The sequence below is a fragment of the Hemitrygon akajei genome, chromosome 17, assembly GCF_048418815.1.
Source record: "Hemitrygon akajei chromosome 17, sHemAka1.3, whole genome shotgun sequence".
In the NCBI taxonomy this organism is placed as follows: Eukaryota; Metazoa; Chordata; class Chondrichthyes; order Myliobatiformes; family Dasyatidae; genus Hemitrygon; species Hemitrygon akajei.
Window position 1 is genome coordinate 28,000,749 of NC_133140.1, and position 17,774 is coordinate 28,018,522.

Below are 17,774 nucleotides of genomic sequence, written 5' to 3' on the forward strand. Positions count from 1 at the left end.
TACCTTAATTATGATGCACTTTAAATTGTACAAAAAAAATTCACTTGTGTAACACTGGCTAGAACACAAATAGCCATGGTACAGCATTCATGCAGCAGTAAATCATACAAGCATTCTATCATGGACAATGCCCCCAAAAATGTAACGTTTTCAGTGTAGGCTTGTAGCAAGTTAGCTATTTATTGTGAATACAAGCTAACAGCAACATAACTCCACAATGCACGGGGAATAACAATGCAAAGGCCATTTCTAGTAAACAAACAATTATAGTGTAGATATAATTTGGGTAAACACAAAATTAAAGTTTGAATATTTCTTCTAAGGGAAAATAAGACAATTACCAGTATGAATAAGGACACAGCCATGTAAATTTTCTGTTCACCAAGAAGCAATAACTTAGCTCACACTAATATAAATTCAGATTGAAATGGTATTGACAAAATATTTTAAACTATAACAAACAAAAATTTTTAAATGGCCATCATTTATATATCGTGCTATAATCATTGGAGCACATTATTGCGTAATCAATCCAGTTTGCTTCACTTCGTTTATTCATGGTACTGAAACGGTTCTGCACTGAAGGACCAGTCTGCACAAAAAAAATCTACACAACGACCAAGGAAAATGGCATTAAACATTCCCTAATGCTGTGTGCTGGCTGTCTAACTGAAGGTTATCTGCACATTCTTGGTGAAACGATAGTCTGCATGAGGATTGTCTGACGTCGGTATCTGTCCTTCTAAATTTGGTTCTGTGAGTGCTTCACCACGTTCTTCTGCTATATTTTTTGTCTGTTTCTTTCTTCCATCTTTCTCCAAAGCTCCTTCAGTCCCGCACTCTCTCCAGAAAATCACAAGACAAATCTAATTGACTAATTACAAGCCTAACTTAATTAACTAATTTTTTAATTTTAAGCATCAAAAATGAAATACTCAATTGTACACTAATTAAAGGAACACTTTTTATGTATGGATTTCATTTTGAGGAGATCCACAGAAAATAAAATGCCAGTCAGTATTAATAAAATAAAGGGTGGTCCTAAACCAGGATTTTACATAAAAGTGCTTACCACATCTTCCGTCCAAGCCGAAGTGCTTCACAATTAGTTTATAAAAAATTCAGAAGTATATTACAGCCACCATAGTGATCTATGTGGGAGTACAGTTAGACGAGAAGCTAGACTGGACTGCCAACACAGATGCCTTGTGCAGGAAGGCACAGAGTCGACTGTACTTCCTTAGAAGGTTGGCGTCATTCAATGTCTGTAGTGAGATGCTGAAGATGTTCTATAGGTCAGTTGTGGAGAGCGCCCTCTTCTTTGTGGTGGCGTGTTGGGGAGGAATCATTAAGAAGAGGGACACCTCACGTCTTAATAAGCTGGTAAGGAAGGCGGGCTCTGACGTGGGCAAAGTACTGGAGAGTTTAACATCGGTAGCTGAGCGAAGGGCGCTGAGTAGGCTACGGTCAATTATGGAAAACTCTGAACATCCTCTACATAGCACCATCCAGAGACAGAGAAGCAGTTTCAGCGACAGGTTACTATCGATGCAATGCTCCTCAGACAGGATGAAGAGGTCAATACTCCCCGATGCCATTAGGCTTTACAATTCAACCGCCAGGACTTAAGAACTTTTTAAAAGCTATTATTAATGCTTTTTGAGATAGTGATTTAGATGAATATCATATTTTTTTACTGAGTTAAGTATTGTATGTAATTAGTTTTGCTACAACAAGTGTATGGGACATTGGAAAAAAAGTTGAATTTCCCCATGGGGATGAATAAAGTATCTATCTATCTATCTATCTATCATCTGATCTTCAAGTCTCCTGTCGCCAAGTCCATTAAGCTAAACTTCTCAGACATGTAAACATATATTAAATGAAAGGCTCTTTTCCCACTCCTTCCCCTGCTACACAACCTATCTTATTGCTCACAACAAAGGAAGTGTGACATTTGGTGTTTTTTCCAATTCTCATTGTCCAGGTGATAATTATGGTCTCGCTCTTGATCCACTGAAGTTACGGCAACAGCAACGCACCACGACAACCAACCCGTGGATGCTTCCCACCAGACGAGCCTGGCCAACTGACCACATCTTCGTCTCCACTCCCACCTACAACTACACATACAATGACTACAGGAAGTTCTTCACTGACATTGGATATGAAGATGGCTGGTACAAATGGCAAAATGGAAAAGACCTTCTATCTGACTTGCCTCCACCAGGGGTGGATGTTTACTGTATGTACGGAGTAGGAGTCCCAACACCTGTCACATATATATACGATGAAAGCTTTCCTTCGAGCCAGCCTGTGCAGATTGTCTACGGTGACGGAGACAATACCGTTAGCAAGAAGAGCTTATCTCTTTGCAGAGAGTGGAGAGACCAGCAAAAGCAGAAAGTTCATGTTATAGAATTGCCTGGCATGCGTCATTTAGACCAGATTTATGAAATTCATGCATTAGAAGCAATTCAAAATGTATTGTTAGGAAATTATTCCCAGCAAGAAGAAGGTTCCAGGAGATAGACATGTTTTCTCTCAGAGATAAATTGGCCTGATTCAGACACCTTCACCTTCAGACTGAAAGCAGCTGCCCTGAGAGCATCTAAAGAGCTTTTCACTGGAATTTCAGCTACTTTTACCTTCATCCTGAGTTGTTTCAGCACTGAGATCTTGAAATTATTAAAGGTCGCGCTGATTTAAACATGGTTGGTATGAGCTACGCTTTTATTTCAGAAATGTAAACCTAGACATAAGCCAGAGGCATAGTGACAAAAAATGTTTAATAAATTCATTCTGCTTTTCTGGCTGATACATTTTTAACCTTTTCAAAATAAATTAATGGCACCTCAATATTCCAGAGAAATGTTACATTAAAAGATTTAAATTCTTTAATAATACCAGTAGTTTTAATATCATGCCTCGTGAAGTTACTGTATAATTTAGAGAATGACAATTTGTGTATGATGACTGATTATACTTTTAAAGAAATAGTGGATTCCTAATTGTAAGAATCCATTTACCTTTCCAACTGCAGTCTCTGCATGCTGTGTATAAAGACTGATAGTTCTCTGAATTATCAATCAAAACTATTGATCCAAATACCGGTTGATACACTTTGTAAAAAGCATCCAAAGATAGAGTCAGCTTGCGTCAATCAACAAGTGCAGGGAGTTTGAGAAGTGTTAAAATGTGTAACATTGCTTGGAATGAGACGGCACAGACTGTCAGTGGTGTCAGGGCCAGATACAGGGACATTGGTAAACTAATTGCCAGTAAATGTGGGACATTGGGTGCCCCAGGTAACAAAAAAGCTTCAAGTTCATTCCAGCTCAGTTCTTTTGAAAATTATGGGATGTTATAGTTTGAAATTCAGACTCAGAGGTCAGGAGAAATATTTCACTATTACATAGTTGTTCCAAAAGTCAACTATGGAATGCAAGTTCTTGAAGCACAAACTGTAAAATAAGTTTGTGTATGTCCTAATAGTTGAACCCACCCACCCTAAGTTACCACATATGCTCAGAAAGGACATTACAATCGGGATCCTCAGGAAGGAGGTTGACATAACATTCAGAGTACAGGTAATGCAAAAGACCATAAGACAAAGGAGCAGAAGTCGGTCATTCGGCCCATCGATTCTGCTCCGCCATTTCATCATGAGCTGATCCAATCTCCCCTTTAGTCCCATTCCCCCGCCTTCTCACCATAACCTTTGATGCCCTGACTACTCAGATATCTATCAATCTCTGCCTTAAATACACCCAATGACTTGGCCTCCACTGCCGCCCATGGCAACAAATTCCATAGATGAGCGCCCTGCAATCCTCAAGTCATGTCCTCTCGTACTAGACTCCCCCACCATGGGAAACAACTTTGCCAAATCCACTCTGTCCATGCCTTTCAACATTCAAAATGTTTCTATGAGGTCCCCTCTCATTCTTCTAAACTCCAAGGAGTACAGTCCAAGAGCGGTCAAACGTTCCTCATATGTTAACCCTCTCATTCCCGGAATCATTCTAGTGAATCTTCTCTGAACCCTCTCCAATGTCAGCACATCCTTTCTTAAATAAGGAGCCCAAAACTGCACACAGTATTCCAAGTGAGGTCTTACCAGTGCCTTATAGAGCCTCAACATCACATCCCTGCTCCTATACTCTATTCCTCTAGAAATGAATGCCAACATTGCATTCGCCTTCTTCACTACTGACTCAACCTGGAGGTTAACCTTAAGGGTATCCTGCACGAGGACTCCCAAGTCCCGTTGCATCTCAGAACTTTGAATTCTCTCCCCATTGAAATAATAGTCTGCCTGTTTATTTCTTTTACCAAAGTGCATGACCGTACACTTTCCGACATTGTAATTCATTTGCCACTTCTTTGCCCATTCCCCTAATCTATCCGAGTCTCTCTGCAGACTCTCTGTTTCCTCAGCACTACCAGCCCCTCCACCTATCTTTGTATCATCAGCAAACGTAGCCACAAAGCCATTTATTCCATAATCCAAATCATTGATATACAACGTAAAAAGAAGCAGCCCCAACACAGACCCCTGTGGAACACCACTGGTAACCAGTAGCCAACCAGAATGGGATCTCTTTATTCCCACTCTCTGTTTCCTGCCAATCAACCAACGCTCTATCTACATATGTAACTTTCCCATAATTCCATGGGCTCTTATCTTGTTTAGCAGCCTCATGTGCGGCACCTTGTCAAAGGCCTTCTGAAAATCTAAATACACAACATCCACTACATCTCCCTTGTCTAGCCTACTTGTAATTTCCTCAAAAAATTGCAATAGGTTTGTCGGACAGGATTTTCCTTTAAGGAAACCGTGCTGAGTTCTGCCTATCTTGTCATATGCCTCCAGGTACTCCGTAACCTCATCCTTGACAATCGACTCCAACAACTTTCCAACCACCGATGTCAAGCTAACAGGTCTATAATTTCCTTTTTGCTTCCTTGCCCCCTTTTTAAATAGCAGCGTGACATTTGCAATCTTCCAGTCCTCCGGAACCAGGCCAGAATCTATCGACTTTTGAAAGATCATTGCTAATGCCTCCACAATCTCCACTGCTACTTCCTTCAGAACACGAGGGTGCATTCCATCTGGTCCAGGAGATTTATCTACCCTTAGACTATTCAGCTTCCTGAGTACTTTTAAAAGGTGTATTTAAATAGCATACATCTCACTAGTGAAAAATTACAAACTAAAGCAACTTAAATAATTAAGTAATGATTAATAATCAAGACTTTGATATGGACATTGAGAAAACCACAGACTCTGACATCATGGGAAGGGAGATGTATGTCTAGAAGGTGCTATTAGTAAAATCATGTTGAAGTTAAGACAAATTCCAGTGAAGATACATAAACATTAGGACAAATGGAACGCGCAGTCCTGCTAATGGGCAAAAGGCAAGGCCACAGCTTATATCATTGGCTTGTGAAGCACAATATCTGTGGTGGGTTCAGAGTGACAAAATGTGTTGAGGATGGATTGGAAAAAAATATACACTCTCGGTCACATTATTAGGTACATCTGTACACCTTGTTAATGAACGCAAATATTGAATCAGCCATTCATGCAGTAGTACTCAGTGCTAAACAGACATGTTTTAGAACAGAAATGAGGAGGAATTTTTTAACCATGGAATTCATTGTCACCGATGGCTGCGTGGGAGGCAAACTCACTATATTTAAAGTGGAGACTGATAAGTTCTTGATTATTAAGGATATCAAAGGCTAGGGGAAGGATGAAGGAGAATGGGGTTGAAATTGATAATAAGTCAGCCGTGATGGAGTAGGTGGAGCAGACTCGATGGGCCAAATGTCCTATCTTTCATGGTCGTATGATCTTATATGACATGTAAAATTGGTGGCGGTATCATATATTGATAATGGGACTTAAGGCAGAGAAGAATTTCTGGCTCAGCAGAGATTATTAAGTGACATTCATTAAGTATTAGCAATGCCCTGAGGTACACTTCAAGATTTATACATTGAATTAGCAGAGGATAAAATCTGCACTACATTAGACAAGTTTCATGCTTGTACTCAGGTCAATCTTGAAAAGAAAGCTAAAACTGCTTGACAACCAACACCAACGACGCTTACACCAGGTAACTAAGACAAATCTGGCTGCAGGGGATCCACCAGGGTTTTTGTAATCTGGATAATATCCTACTTCCACAGAGGTGGAAAAACCCTCAGAAACTGGAAGAAATGTTCAAAAGCCTTCATCAACATGAAGTCGCTTAATAAAAGCAAATGTGCCTCTCTCTAGCGGGAAGTAGTTTATTTAGATCTGTGAGTGGATGAAGACGGGCTTCAGTCAGTGAAAAAGGAAGTTGGAACCATCATTGATAGGACACAGGTTCATGATACCGAAGGAATTGTAGAACTAGACAGGATACAAAGGTGGGCTGAGAAGTGGCAGATGAAGTTCAATACACAAAAGTGTAAAGTGATGCACTTTGGATGGTCCAATTTGATGGCAGGATACAAGATTAATGGCAGGATTTTTAATAATGTGGAAGAACCAAGGAACAGACCATAGAACATAGAACATTACAGCACAGAAACAGGCCTTTTGGCCCTTCTTGGCTGTGCCAAACCATTTTTCTGCCTAGTCCCAATGACCTGCACCTGGACCATATCCCTCCATACACCTCTCATCCATGTACCTGTCCAAGTTATTTTTAAATGTTAACAATGAGCCTGCATTTAATACTTCATCTGGCAACTCATTCCACACTCCCACCACTGTCTGAGTGAAGAAGCCCCCCCCCCCCCCCAATGTTCCCTTTAAATTTTTCCCCTTCACCCTTAACCCATGTCCTCTGGTTCATCATCAACCCCTGATGAAGTTAATAACTCATCAGGAGTGATTGATAAGTTTGTGACGTAAGGTAGAAGGAGATGAGTTATTAACTTCAAACTTTCTGCATAATCACTCAAAGAGTTGAACTGCATGTGCATGTAATGAGAGCTGTATAGCTCATCTTCTACCTTGGGCCACAAACTTATCAATCACCCATCTGTGGACACTTTCTGGAGGTCCAAGATCCGTATGCTCCACAACTGCTCGACTAAGTGTGTAAGTGTAGGGGGGGGACTATGTTGAAATATAAACGTGCTATGTTTTCTAAAATTGTCTCCTTCTATCTTAGACCATGAACTTATCAATCACCCCTCGTATAATGAACCCCTCACATGCCTTGGGAGGGTTGCCTGATGACCTGCACTTAGAAGATCATGCCGTATATCCACAGTATGTCAGGACTTCAAAATGCAAACTTCTGATGCATCCCTCCAGGTGTGGAAGTATATAGCTATAATAATCACCTTATTAAAGAAGTGTTGTTAGGTAAAACAATTTAGATTTAAGTTAAATTCAGAAACTCCCTTTAAACAAAATGCAGAAGTCCTTTCATATATATAATTGCATTTAAACACATTAAATAAACAGTGGGAACATTTAAAACACAGATATAAAGATCATGTACTGAAACCTGGCTCTCTTTACATCAGGTTACATTGGTAAAACACGAAGCTGTTAGCAACCCTTTCAGTATCATGATCTGTATTTTCTTTCAAGGAAGTTACTTTATAAAAGTTGAATGCTTACTTTCTACATACAGTCAAACCCTTAGATTTACAAGTTATTTATGTTTAGGACATTTGTTAATTGCTGCATATTACTGTATAGCCTGAATTGAAATGTTGCGATTTTCGAATCTTGGCGTGCGATGAAATGGATACTGAGCTGCACTGTAGAGATTAAAAAGTATGGGACCTGATTTGATTGATATTGGAAACAATCATATTCTTTCAGTTCTCCTATCATCCAAAAAAACTATAAGGAAGAGAAAAAGTGAGCCAGCCCCAACACAACAAATTCATCCTTCAGTCATATACCGTACCGCAGATCGAGGCTTATGGTAAAGTCTGTGAAATCCCACAGATGAATGAACTGTACAGTTTTGGGTTATTTCTTACCTGACATCACAAAGTATGTCAGTTTCCACTAGTTTTACAATCTGCCAAGAACATTCCTATAAGGAATGACAGTGAGGTACATTGAAAATATGCCTAACGTTTAAGCAAATATTTTTAAATCAATAGTATTACATGGCCCTGGTGCTTTTTTTATGGATGTGAAAATCTATACAATATAGGAAAGCATATTAATTTTAATATTGGCAAAGATAAGCAAGGATCTGAAATCAATGTTAATTGTTTGGCTTTTGCCACAACAACCACCTACCTAAAACCTTTTTCAAAGCCTTACTGCACTTCCCTTAGCTGTGTCCAGATCAAAGAAATCAGTAATTAGGTCACACAATTAAATATCTGTTCAGACCAAGTGGGCAGTTCAGCATCACATCCCATTGCATCTCTCTCTTTAGGTTCAAATGATAAATAAAAGCCACTTCATTCTCATTTTTTGACTAAATATTGAAGAGATCTACTTTCCCAAAACTTCTGTTGGGAAATAGCACTTACTACAGGTTAGGGGTTAGGAGTGAAGAGGGCTTTGTTCGTGGATGTTGACAGAAGACAACAAATAAACAAGACACAGCTGAGAAGGCAGAAACTCATACCACTGAACTGATTAGACAAAGATTAAGTGGTCCAGATAATATGTATCCAACTAAGCAGATTTTGCTATTTTTTTGCTGAAACTGATTTGTAATTGCTAATCATTTTTAAAAATAAGCTTTTTCAGGAGAACAGATCATTTCCAGTGCGTTCATTGCTGACGTAGACCTTCTTGTTCTCTGCATATGACTTTGCACCACTGACACTGCCACTCAGCTTCTGCTGGTGAATTCACAGGCAATGAAGACCTGGCAAAGCAGCATTAGAGGTGGTGATACTGTATGTCACATCCAGGGGTGCTCTGAGATAGTTCTCACCAAGAAAATGGTTAATTTTGTCACTTCACTTGGTTTAATTTAAATAAATTTTAATAAAAGCATTTTCTTCATAAAGGGTAGCACAGTGGTACTGATAGTTGAGATACTGACTAACAGCTCCAGTGATGTGGATTTAATCTGACATAAGACCATAAGATTCAGGAGCAGAATTAGGCCATTTGGCCCATTGAATCTGCCCCACCTTTTCACCATGACTGATCCAATTTCTCTCTCAGCCCCAATCTCCTGCCTTCTCCCCGTAACCCTTCATGCCCTGACCAATCAAGAATCTATTATGGTAAATATACGTGAAGACGTGGTCTCCACAGCTGCCTGTGGCAAAGAATTCCACAGATCCACCACTCCCTAGCTAAAGAAATTCCTCTCATCTCTGTTCTAAAAGGATGCCCCTCTATTCTGAGGCTGTGTCCTCTAATCTCCCACCATAGGAAACGTCCTCTCCACATCCACTCTAACAAGGCCTTTCACCACTCGATAGGTTCTATGTGGTCATCCTTCAATCTTCTGAACTCTAGTGAGCCAGAGCCATCAAACGCTCTTCATATAAGCCATTCAATCCTGGAATCATTTTTGTGAACATCCTTTGAACCCTCTCTAGTTTCAGCACATCCTTTCTAAGATAAGGAGCCCCAAACTGCTCACAATACTCCGTGAGGCCTCACCAGTGCTTTATAAAGTCTCAATATTACATCCTTGCTTTTCTATTTTAGTCCTCTTGAAATGAATGCAAATATTGCATTTGCCTTCCTCACCACAGAGTCAACCTGCAAATTAGCCTTTGGGGAACCCTGCACAGCTGGTACAATTTGTGTGGAATTTGCACATTCTTCCCACTTTCTGTGATTTCTTCCATGTCTCGAAATATGAGAAATGGTAAGTTAATTATCTGCAGTAAATTGTTCCTACTGTATGAGTAGGTGGCAGTCTCTGGAACCTAAATAAGTATTATCTTCCTTTCAGTTCATTACACCTCTACCTGCAAACTTGGAAACTGTACCCTGAACACACGGGTCCATATCATTAAAGCATATTAAGAAAATCACTAGCCTGGTACCGGCCCCATTTCTCTTAATCTGAAAACAATCTTCCACTATTAATTTTAAGTCTAATGAAAGATCACTTAAACTCATCATCAATAATTTTTATCTCTCCTGAAATACCACTGAGTATCCACAGTATTTTCCATTTTCTTTCATTGGTACACTCAGTTCATGTTGTTAGCTACTTACTGCCCATGACACCACTGGAGTTTAGGGCAGTTATGAAGATCCTCCATCTCTGCTGGCATTCAGGGCTTCCTTCATCACGTCAGTAGCTTCCTCATGGTTTTCACTACCGTCAGTCATGCAAGACCCGGGTGGAGACTCAGGAATACTATCATATTCAGAAATCTTCATTGCTGTTTCCATAACAACTTTGTTCTACCAGTCAGGATTATTAGACCCGAGATGAACCTTTGAAGATGGAGGACCGGAGGACCACTAGTAGTCTAGCCTCTACCCTTTGACCTGTTGGCATGGGTGACCCTACCAAGAGCCAAAGCATAAACCCTTGGCTCCAGCCAACATAGCCCTCCAAGTCATTGAGGCACACAAGCCTCCAAACCACGGCAAAGTCGTGGTCCTCTTGGAGGTCCATGTTTTCATGGCCCTTTTATTCCATGATCTCCATGCTTGATATCAAGTCCATTATATGATACTGAAGCAAACATAAATACTAAAGTAGTTTTGCATTTATAGCAGCCTGTATTTGTAAGGCACTTTTTCTGAATCTCAGGACATCCAATAGCACTTTACATTACTTTTGTAAGTGGCAATAAATTCTACATAAATTTCCATGGGCTCAAATGGAAATTAGTCTTGTTTGCAATGTACATCTTCTGAACATTAACGCAATGACCCCAGAAAAGTCACAACATGGAAAGAGATCACGGGGGAGTGGGGGGGGGGGGCTGTTAACAGGAAATTAGGGAAATTCGTGTTTAACTATTCTGTTGGAATCATTAAAAGTTTTTATTGGAAGAATGGATAAGGACAAACCAGTTAATGTGGTGCTCTTGGACCTTTGGAAGGTCTCTAATAAGGTGCTGCACAAGACGTGATTAAAGAAGATAAGAGTGCACAATGTTGGACAGATTGAGCAATGGTCTGAAACCAGATAGGATTTAATGTGAGTTAGCAGCTTGTGACCAGCGGGTTGTAAATAAGAACCCAGGTGAAATCCAGCACTGGGCCCCTCAAGCCTTCCCTGCCATTCTCAACTGATCTAGCCCAGGCCTCGTCCCATCTGTGCCAGCACCCTCAATTTCCCAGCTTCTCAAAAATGTAATAATAAAGTTCTGAGAAAGCGTCTTTAATCTGAGAGGCTAACTGCGTCTTATTCCACAGGCTAAGTGTTTCCCTGCATTTTCTACTTTTCACAGTTATAAATAAATTCTATTATCAAAGTACGTACATGTCACCATCTACAGTACAACCCCGAGATGCATCTTCCTGTGGGCCAGCATCCTCAACAAGTCTATAGAACAGTAACTATAATAGAATCAATGAACGACCTAGCAATTTAAAGTAACTAACCCTTCTCCATCTCTGATCCTCCGATGAGGACTGGCTCATGGACCTTCTCCTAAAGTCTAAAATCAGCTCCTTGGTCTTGCTGACCAATGCATATTTTCACTAATCATAAGCAACAGCACAAAACCAGATTGCTCTCTTTTCATTTATGACCACGAGTCTGCAACCAGGAATAATTAACTCCTTCTTTCTACAGATCTGTCTGACCAGCATTTTATGGCCTGGTAAGAGATTCAGATTAATTTGTCACATACACCAAAGTGCAATGGCATACCTTGCACGCATGTAACCGTGTACTGTATTTTGATCATTTCTACTATTAGTTGTGAAAGAAAGGCTTCGGTTTATTTTCTGTTGACTGACCAAGACAGATTCTCAATTTAAGAGACAAGAGACTGCAGACGCCAGAATCTGGAGCAACACGCAAAACGCTAGAGGTCGGGCAGCGTCCAGGAAATGGCCTGTTGACATTGTAGGTTTGGGTGAAGGGTGGTCAGTGATAGATATGCTGCTAGCTCTTGCCTCCCCCCTGTCCTTGGAAGGTCCGCCCCCGAACCGCGAGCGGCCGCTGTCTGCCCGCAGACGCTGAGCGCCGTCATCCCGGGGGCGGCGCCGCGCCGCGGGCTCGATTGATAAGGCCTGGCGACGTTACCCTGCGCCTTGCTGGGCGGGCGGCCGAGCAGCCGAGCAGCCGAGCGTGGTGTTTGTCATGGCCGGGCCGAGCCACATCGGAGCCCGGCGATCGCTCCACTGAGTCCGGCGTGCTCCTTCCACCGGCCGCTGCCTGCTGCCCGCTCCCGTCGCCTGGGTGATGATCCCCAACCTCTGCCTCTTCCTCTCTCTGCTGGCGGCTGCCTTCCCCGCCATCCTCCCCTCCGGCTCCGGGGACAAGTTACCTTCGCGGCGCCTTTTGGATGCGACCAGACCGCCCGTGGTGCTGGGTGAGTGCAGCGGCTTTGTATTTTAACCATTTCTCGGGACCGTCCCTCGGGTTTATCGAGTGAAACAAACCGCCGTCTGTTCATTTTTTTTAAAATTTGGCTCTGAGCTGCTTTTTCCTTTTCAACGTGAACACGCGAGATCGAGTTTGGTAAATAACTTCCCTGGTGTTATTTAGTTATCGGAGACCAAGCACTCCAGCCTTCGGTGTGTTTTCCTAACGCTTACTTAGATCTGACATTGGATGTTTCTGGAGTTGTGTCGCCGTTTCTAAATAATGTTGTCCCGATGCTTTCTCCCCCCTCGGCTCTGCCGCGGCTGTGATTTACGGGCTGGGCTTTTATCAGGACCGGTCCAGGGGAGTCGTGACTCCCCGTGCTTGTGATCTCGCTCATTTCCTCAACTCCCTAGTGCGTGTAAAGTTCCAAGTAAATTTTTTTTATCAAAGTACATATGGCTGCATGTACAACCCTGAGTAAACACAGTGTAAACACAAGGTACACTGCAGATGCTGGGGTCAAATCAACACGTACAAACAAGCTGGATGAATTCAGCAGGTCGGGCAGCATCAGTTGAAATGAGCAGTCAACGTTTCGGGCCGAGACCCTTCGTCAGGACATTCATTTTCTTGTGGGCATAATGTTTACGAGGGTTTCTAGAAGTACCAACCCTGTGTTTGTTTCATTCACTTCTCCAAGCACTTTACGGGATAGTGTGAGGCGGCGGTGGGGACGGATTTGCACGAGAACCTGTCGTCTGTCTGAAGAGGAGAGGAAAGGTTTGGTGTTGTGTAATCTCCCCTTGGCATCCCAGGAATCGGCTGCGTGATTCGCGACGGGACTCTTCCAGCAGTTTCCTGGTCCCATGACTCGATTCTGGATGAGTCCCGACGTGCTTTGCAGTCAGTCTCGGTGGTAATGGAGCAAAGTGGGAATAGTCGCACTGAGGGACTGCAGTCATCGATGTAGAGTTTTGGTGGTCTTTCTCAGGAGATAAATTGGTCAGGACACCGGGGTGCACTTCCTGAAGTAATGTCATGAGACTGAAATATGTAGGACAATTGTAATCAGCTATCAACTGATTCAGTACTGTACCTTCATTTTGGGGGAGATAACCTGGTGCCCTTACCCAGGCACCAGTGTCTGGAGCCAAGTATCTTGGTCTGAAAATGAGAAATCAGCCATTTGGGACAGAATTGTGAAGAAACTTCTTCACTGCACAGGAATGCAGCAGGGGCTGTTTTGCAGGGGTATATTCTAGAGTTGGACTGCCCAACCTTTTTTATGCTATGGAGGCTTACCATTAATCAAGGGGTCTGGGGACTCCAGGTTGGGAACCCCTGTTCTAGAGAGAACAATAAATAGATCTTTTAGACCAGGGGTGTCAAACTCATTTTAGGTCACGGGCCGGATTGAGCAAAATGCAGCTTCATGCGGGCCGGATCAGTCGGACGCGTGTGAACGCAGCTTTCGTTGCCTCCGTTTTTTCAGCCTGCTCTCATGTGTCTCAGTCTCTGCTATAACTACAAAGTGTTTCACTTTACAAATTCCGTTTCTTATGAAGAAGACTGCCGAATAAACACTAAAAACCCTGAAAACCTGGTACCTGAATAAACTCAGCATTAGCCATATCATACGCCATAGGCACTTCGATTACTGGGGCCAGCTTTAATAGTAATTAGATATTATCTCACGGGCCAAAGATAATTCCACCGCCCGCGGGCCTTGAGTTTGACATGTATGTTTTAGACTGCCAGTGAATCAGTGACGTGAAATTGGTGCAGGAGAGTTGAACTAAGAAGATTAGATGTGACGCTGTTGAATAGAGACACAGGTGCAATTGGTTTAGTTGCCCAATTCCACTATTTCTTGTGTTTGTAACCATCCTTGCACATGGCCTGACAAGGTACTTGTCTTGGGGGCAACTTAAATTGGACAATGAATGCTGATTGAATTGGTGCTGCCCTCATCAGTGATGCCCTAATTACATGGATGTCTTAAACTAAACTACTAAGCCACTTTGCCACTTATTCCAACTGCGCTTCCTGTCCATTTACCAAATATTACCTTTGGACCATGTGTACAACGATCTTTAGTGTACAGCTTATCGAATACATTTTGAAAATCCAAGTCTACATCTATTAGCTTGCCCTTGTAGCTAGCACAGTAGACATCCTCAGGAAAATCTCGTATTAGATTTCACTTTCATAGTTTTGTGATGACAGTGCATTGGGGATGCATGAAGGAATTAAAACTTGCCAGCAGGAACATGTATGGGCCTTTCTCAAATAATGTTTGGAATTATAACGTTTGAATATAGGTCCATGATCTTGCATCGTAGATTTTATTTAGGTGATGCTTCTCCGTGCCTTCTAACTTTCCACACGCAGTTGCTCACGCTGATCACATTGTGACTCCCTTACATCTGCTGTCACTTCCCTACTAATAGATTCCAACTTTTTTCTGACACCTGCTGTCAGGCCAACCTGCTTCTATTGTTGGATCCTGATACTTTTGTGACTCAAAAGCTCTTCGGAAATTAAGAATGAGGCTTAAGACTTGTTGCTTACAGCTATGTTATTAAATGTGACAAGAGCAGAAGATCCAGATTCAAATTGCATGACACCTGGTACTGAAAGCTAAGAAGTTTTGAGGAAAAATATAGGAACAAGTATACTTTAATTATTGGACAATTCACTGAACAGTTGTATGTGTATACCTGTAGGTTATATAAACTTCAAGCAAACAGAAAAGCTAAACTCTAAGAAAAAATAGTAATTCTACACTCCCAATCCAACACTGTCTTGCCTTGCTTTCTTGAAAAGCAGTAAAATGTTTGTATGCATGGGATACTCCAAAATTTTGGAAGATCATCATTGTGTTCACCATCTCTATTTTTTAACAGTGCAACTTTTTAAAAAAATTTTATGAATTATTTTAAAATCTCCACCTTCATTAGACCCCTGGTTAAAGTTCTTTAACCATGATGCCTTCCATAATAGGACCTCGGCCACTTCCCTATTTCCTATTTTGATTGATACTGCCAACGTATCCACAAGTACTTTTTCAACTTCACATTATACTGTGATGCATTATCTAATGGACAAGTGCCGGATGCTAGCTGTAAGTTTGGCTGGGCAATCAGTGGACTTTATCTCATGAGAAAGAACCTTGTGGGTAGAGTTTTTATTCTCGTTTGTTTGACTATTAGTGCAAGTCATCTGCTAATTATATAGAAATTAGTGAAAAATTGGTAAATGCAGAACTATCTTGAAGTCATCTTTTGTGTCAGTGACCCAGTCAGACTGGAGCACCTAATTTAGAATGACATACTAACTTAGGCAGCGTCATGTAGACTGATACCTCATCTTTCTGATGAGATTTTAATTGCTTCACTAAAGAGGCCTGGGTGAATGTTAAAAAAATCATAGCCTCCTTTTTTTTTCTTTTTGAAGAGCAGCAACAAACTTTTTGCTACACTTTTGTCCTATGAACTGGGCCAGAGAGAGCATAGAAACTGACCAAAGTTGCTGAATGTGGGGTCTGGTATGCAGATTGACTAGAATATTTGGCTGCATTGCAAGAGTAGTTGTATGTTTCAGAAAAGATTAATTAGTTCCAAATCAGAATTAATATCACCAGCATATATTGTGCAATTTGTTAACCTTTTATGGCAGCAGTACAATGAAATGTGTGATAAATATGAGGAAAAACTTGCATTACATTAACTATATATATATATATATATATATAGTTAAAATAAGTAGTGCAAGAAAGTAGAAATGTAGTAAGGTAGTTTTCATGGGTTTGATGTCCATTTTAAAAACCAAATGGCAGAGGGGAAGAAGTTATTTCTGAATCTCTGAGCACATGCCTTCAGGCTTCTGTACCTCCTTCCCATCAGTAACGGTGTGAAGAGAGCATGTTCTCTTGGTGGTGGGGATCCTTAATGATGGATGCTGCCTTCCTAAAGCACTGCTCCTTGATCATGTCTTGGATACCATGGAGGCCAGTACCCATGATGGAGCTGACTAATTTTATAAGTTTCTGCAACTTATTTCGATCTTGTGCAGAAGCCCCCACCCTATACCAGACAGTGATGGAGCCAATCAGAATGTTCTCTGCAGTACCTTATGTAGAAGTTTTTGAGTATTTTGGTTAACAAACCGAATCTCCTCAAACCCCTAATGAAACATAGCCACTGGTTTGCCTTCTTTGTAGCTGCATCAATATCATACATTTAGGTTTGGTCCTCGGATATTGACACCCAGAAATTTGAAATTGCTCACATGGTCCACTTCTGATTCCTCTGAGGATTGGTTTGTGTTCCCTCATCTTGCCCTTCCTGAAGTCCAAACTTTATAAACACAATTTGGCACACAGTGATTGTGATGATAAACCAAATGAATCAAATCTTGCTTAGATTTAATGGTGTTTGGGGAAAGGCTGTTTCATTAAGAGAAAGGACTAATATTGATGTGTTTCACAATAGAATAACAGCTGGGTATTTTTCACTGAATTGTCACCAGAATATATTTAAAAAGAATTTGAGTATGAAACATCTTGCTGTGTGAGATTTGTGGTCATAGTGTGGATAAAGTGCTGTTACTTTGTCCCTTGCAGCTCTGCTATATTTATAAGTGCCAGGAAGAAGTGGAGAAAGCATTTTACATTTCCTTTTGAATCATTCTCAGCAAGGTTGACTTGTATTGCTGCTTTTCAGTTTCCCAGTTTCTGCTGCCCTTTGCAAATTTAACATTCCTCTTTTTTTGTTGCCGTGAGGGGGATTAGTTCTGGGAATTAAATATTTATGCTACGTGGGCTTCCAGTGCCACTGTTAATCAGAAAGCATGTACTCACTCACCAGAGAGGAAGTGGTTTCAAGGATGCTGGGTATGCCTTATGAGGAGAGAGTGAGTAGACTAGGGCAGTACACTCCAGAGGTTAGAAGAGGAGATGGTCTTAAGAATTATACAACACGCTCTCAGATCCTTTGGCTCAACCTGTCCCCACTGATCAAGTGACCCACAAATATCATCAAAAAGTTCTTAAAGGGTGTGAGGAGTTCATTGTCTTTGCTGAGGATCAGAGACCACAGTGAGAAGATGTAGGCCGTTTAGGATCTTCAGTTGGAGGGTTTCTGAATCTGGACTCCTCTACCCTGGAGCACAGTGGGAGTTGACCCTGAGATGGAAAACCCATATAACGATATAACAATTACAGCACAGAAACAGGCCATCTTGGCCCTTCTAGTCCGTGCTGAACACTTACTCTCACCTAGTCCCACCTACCTGCACTCAGCCCATAACCCTCCA

At 41.4% G+C, this 17,774-nt stretch overlaps 1 protein-coding gene across 3 annotated transcripts in view; it reads left to right on the forward strand.

Moving 5' to 3' along the window:
- Positions 1 to 17,774, forward strand: part of LOC140740560 (lysosomal phospholipase A and acyltransferase-like) — a 365,712-nt gene that overhangs the window by 285,626 nt on the left and 62,312 nt on the right. Inside the window, exon 6 of one of the 3 annotated variants that reach the window (XM_073069820.1) lies at positions 1,988 to 2,874. The exons of 1 other annotated variant lie outside the window; for it this stretch is intronic. In XM_073069820.1, the coding sequence (XP_072925921.1) occupies positions 1,988 to 2,532 (545 nt within the window). In that variant the 3' untranslated portion in view covers positions 2,533 to 2,874. Of the gene's footprint in view, positions 1 to 1,987; positions 2,875 to 12,140; positions 12,463 to 17,774 lie in introns of those variants that run through there. One more of the 3 variants, XM_073069821.1, reaches the window with a different exon arrangement.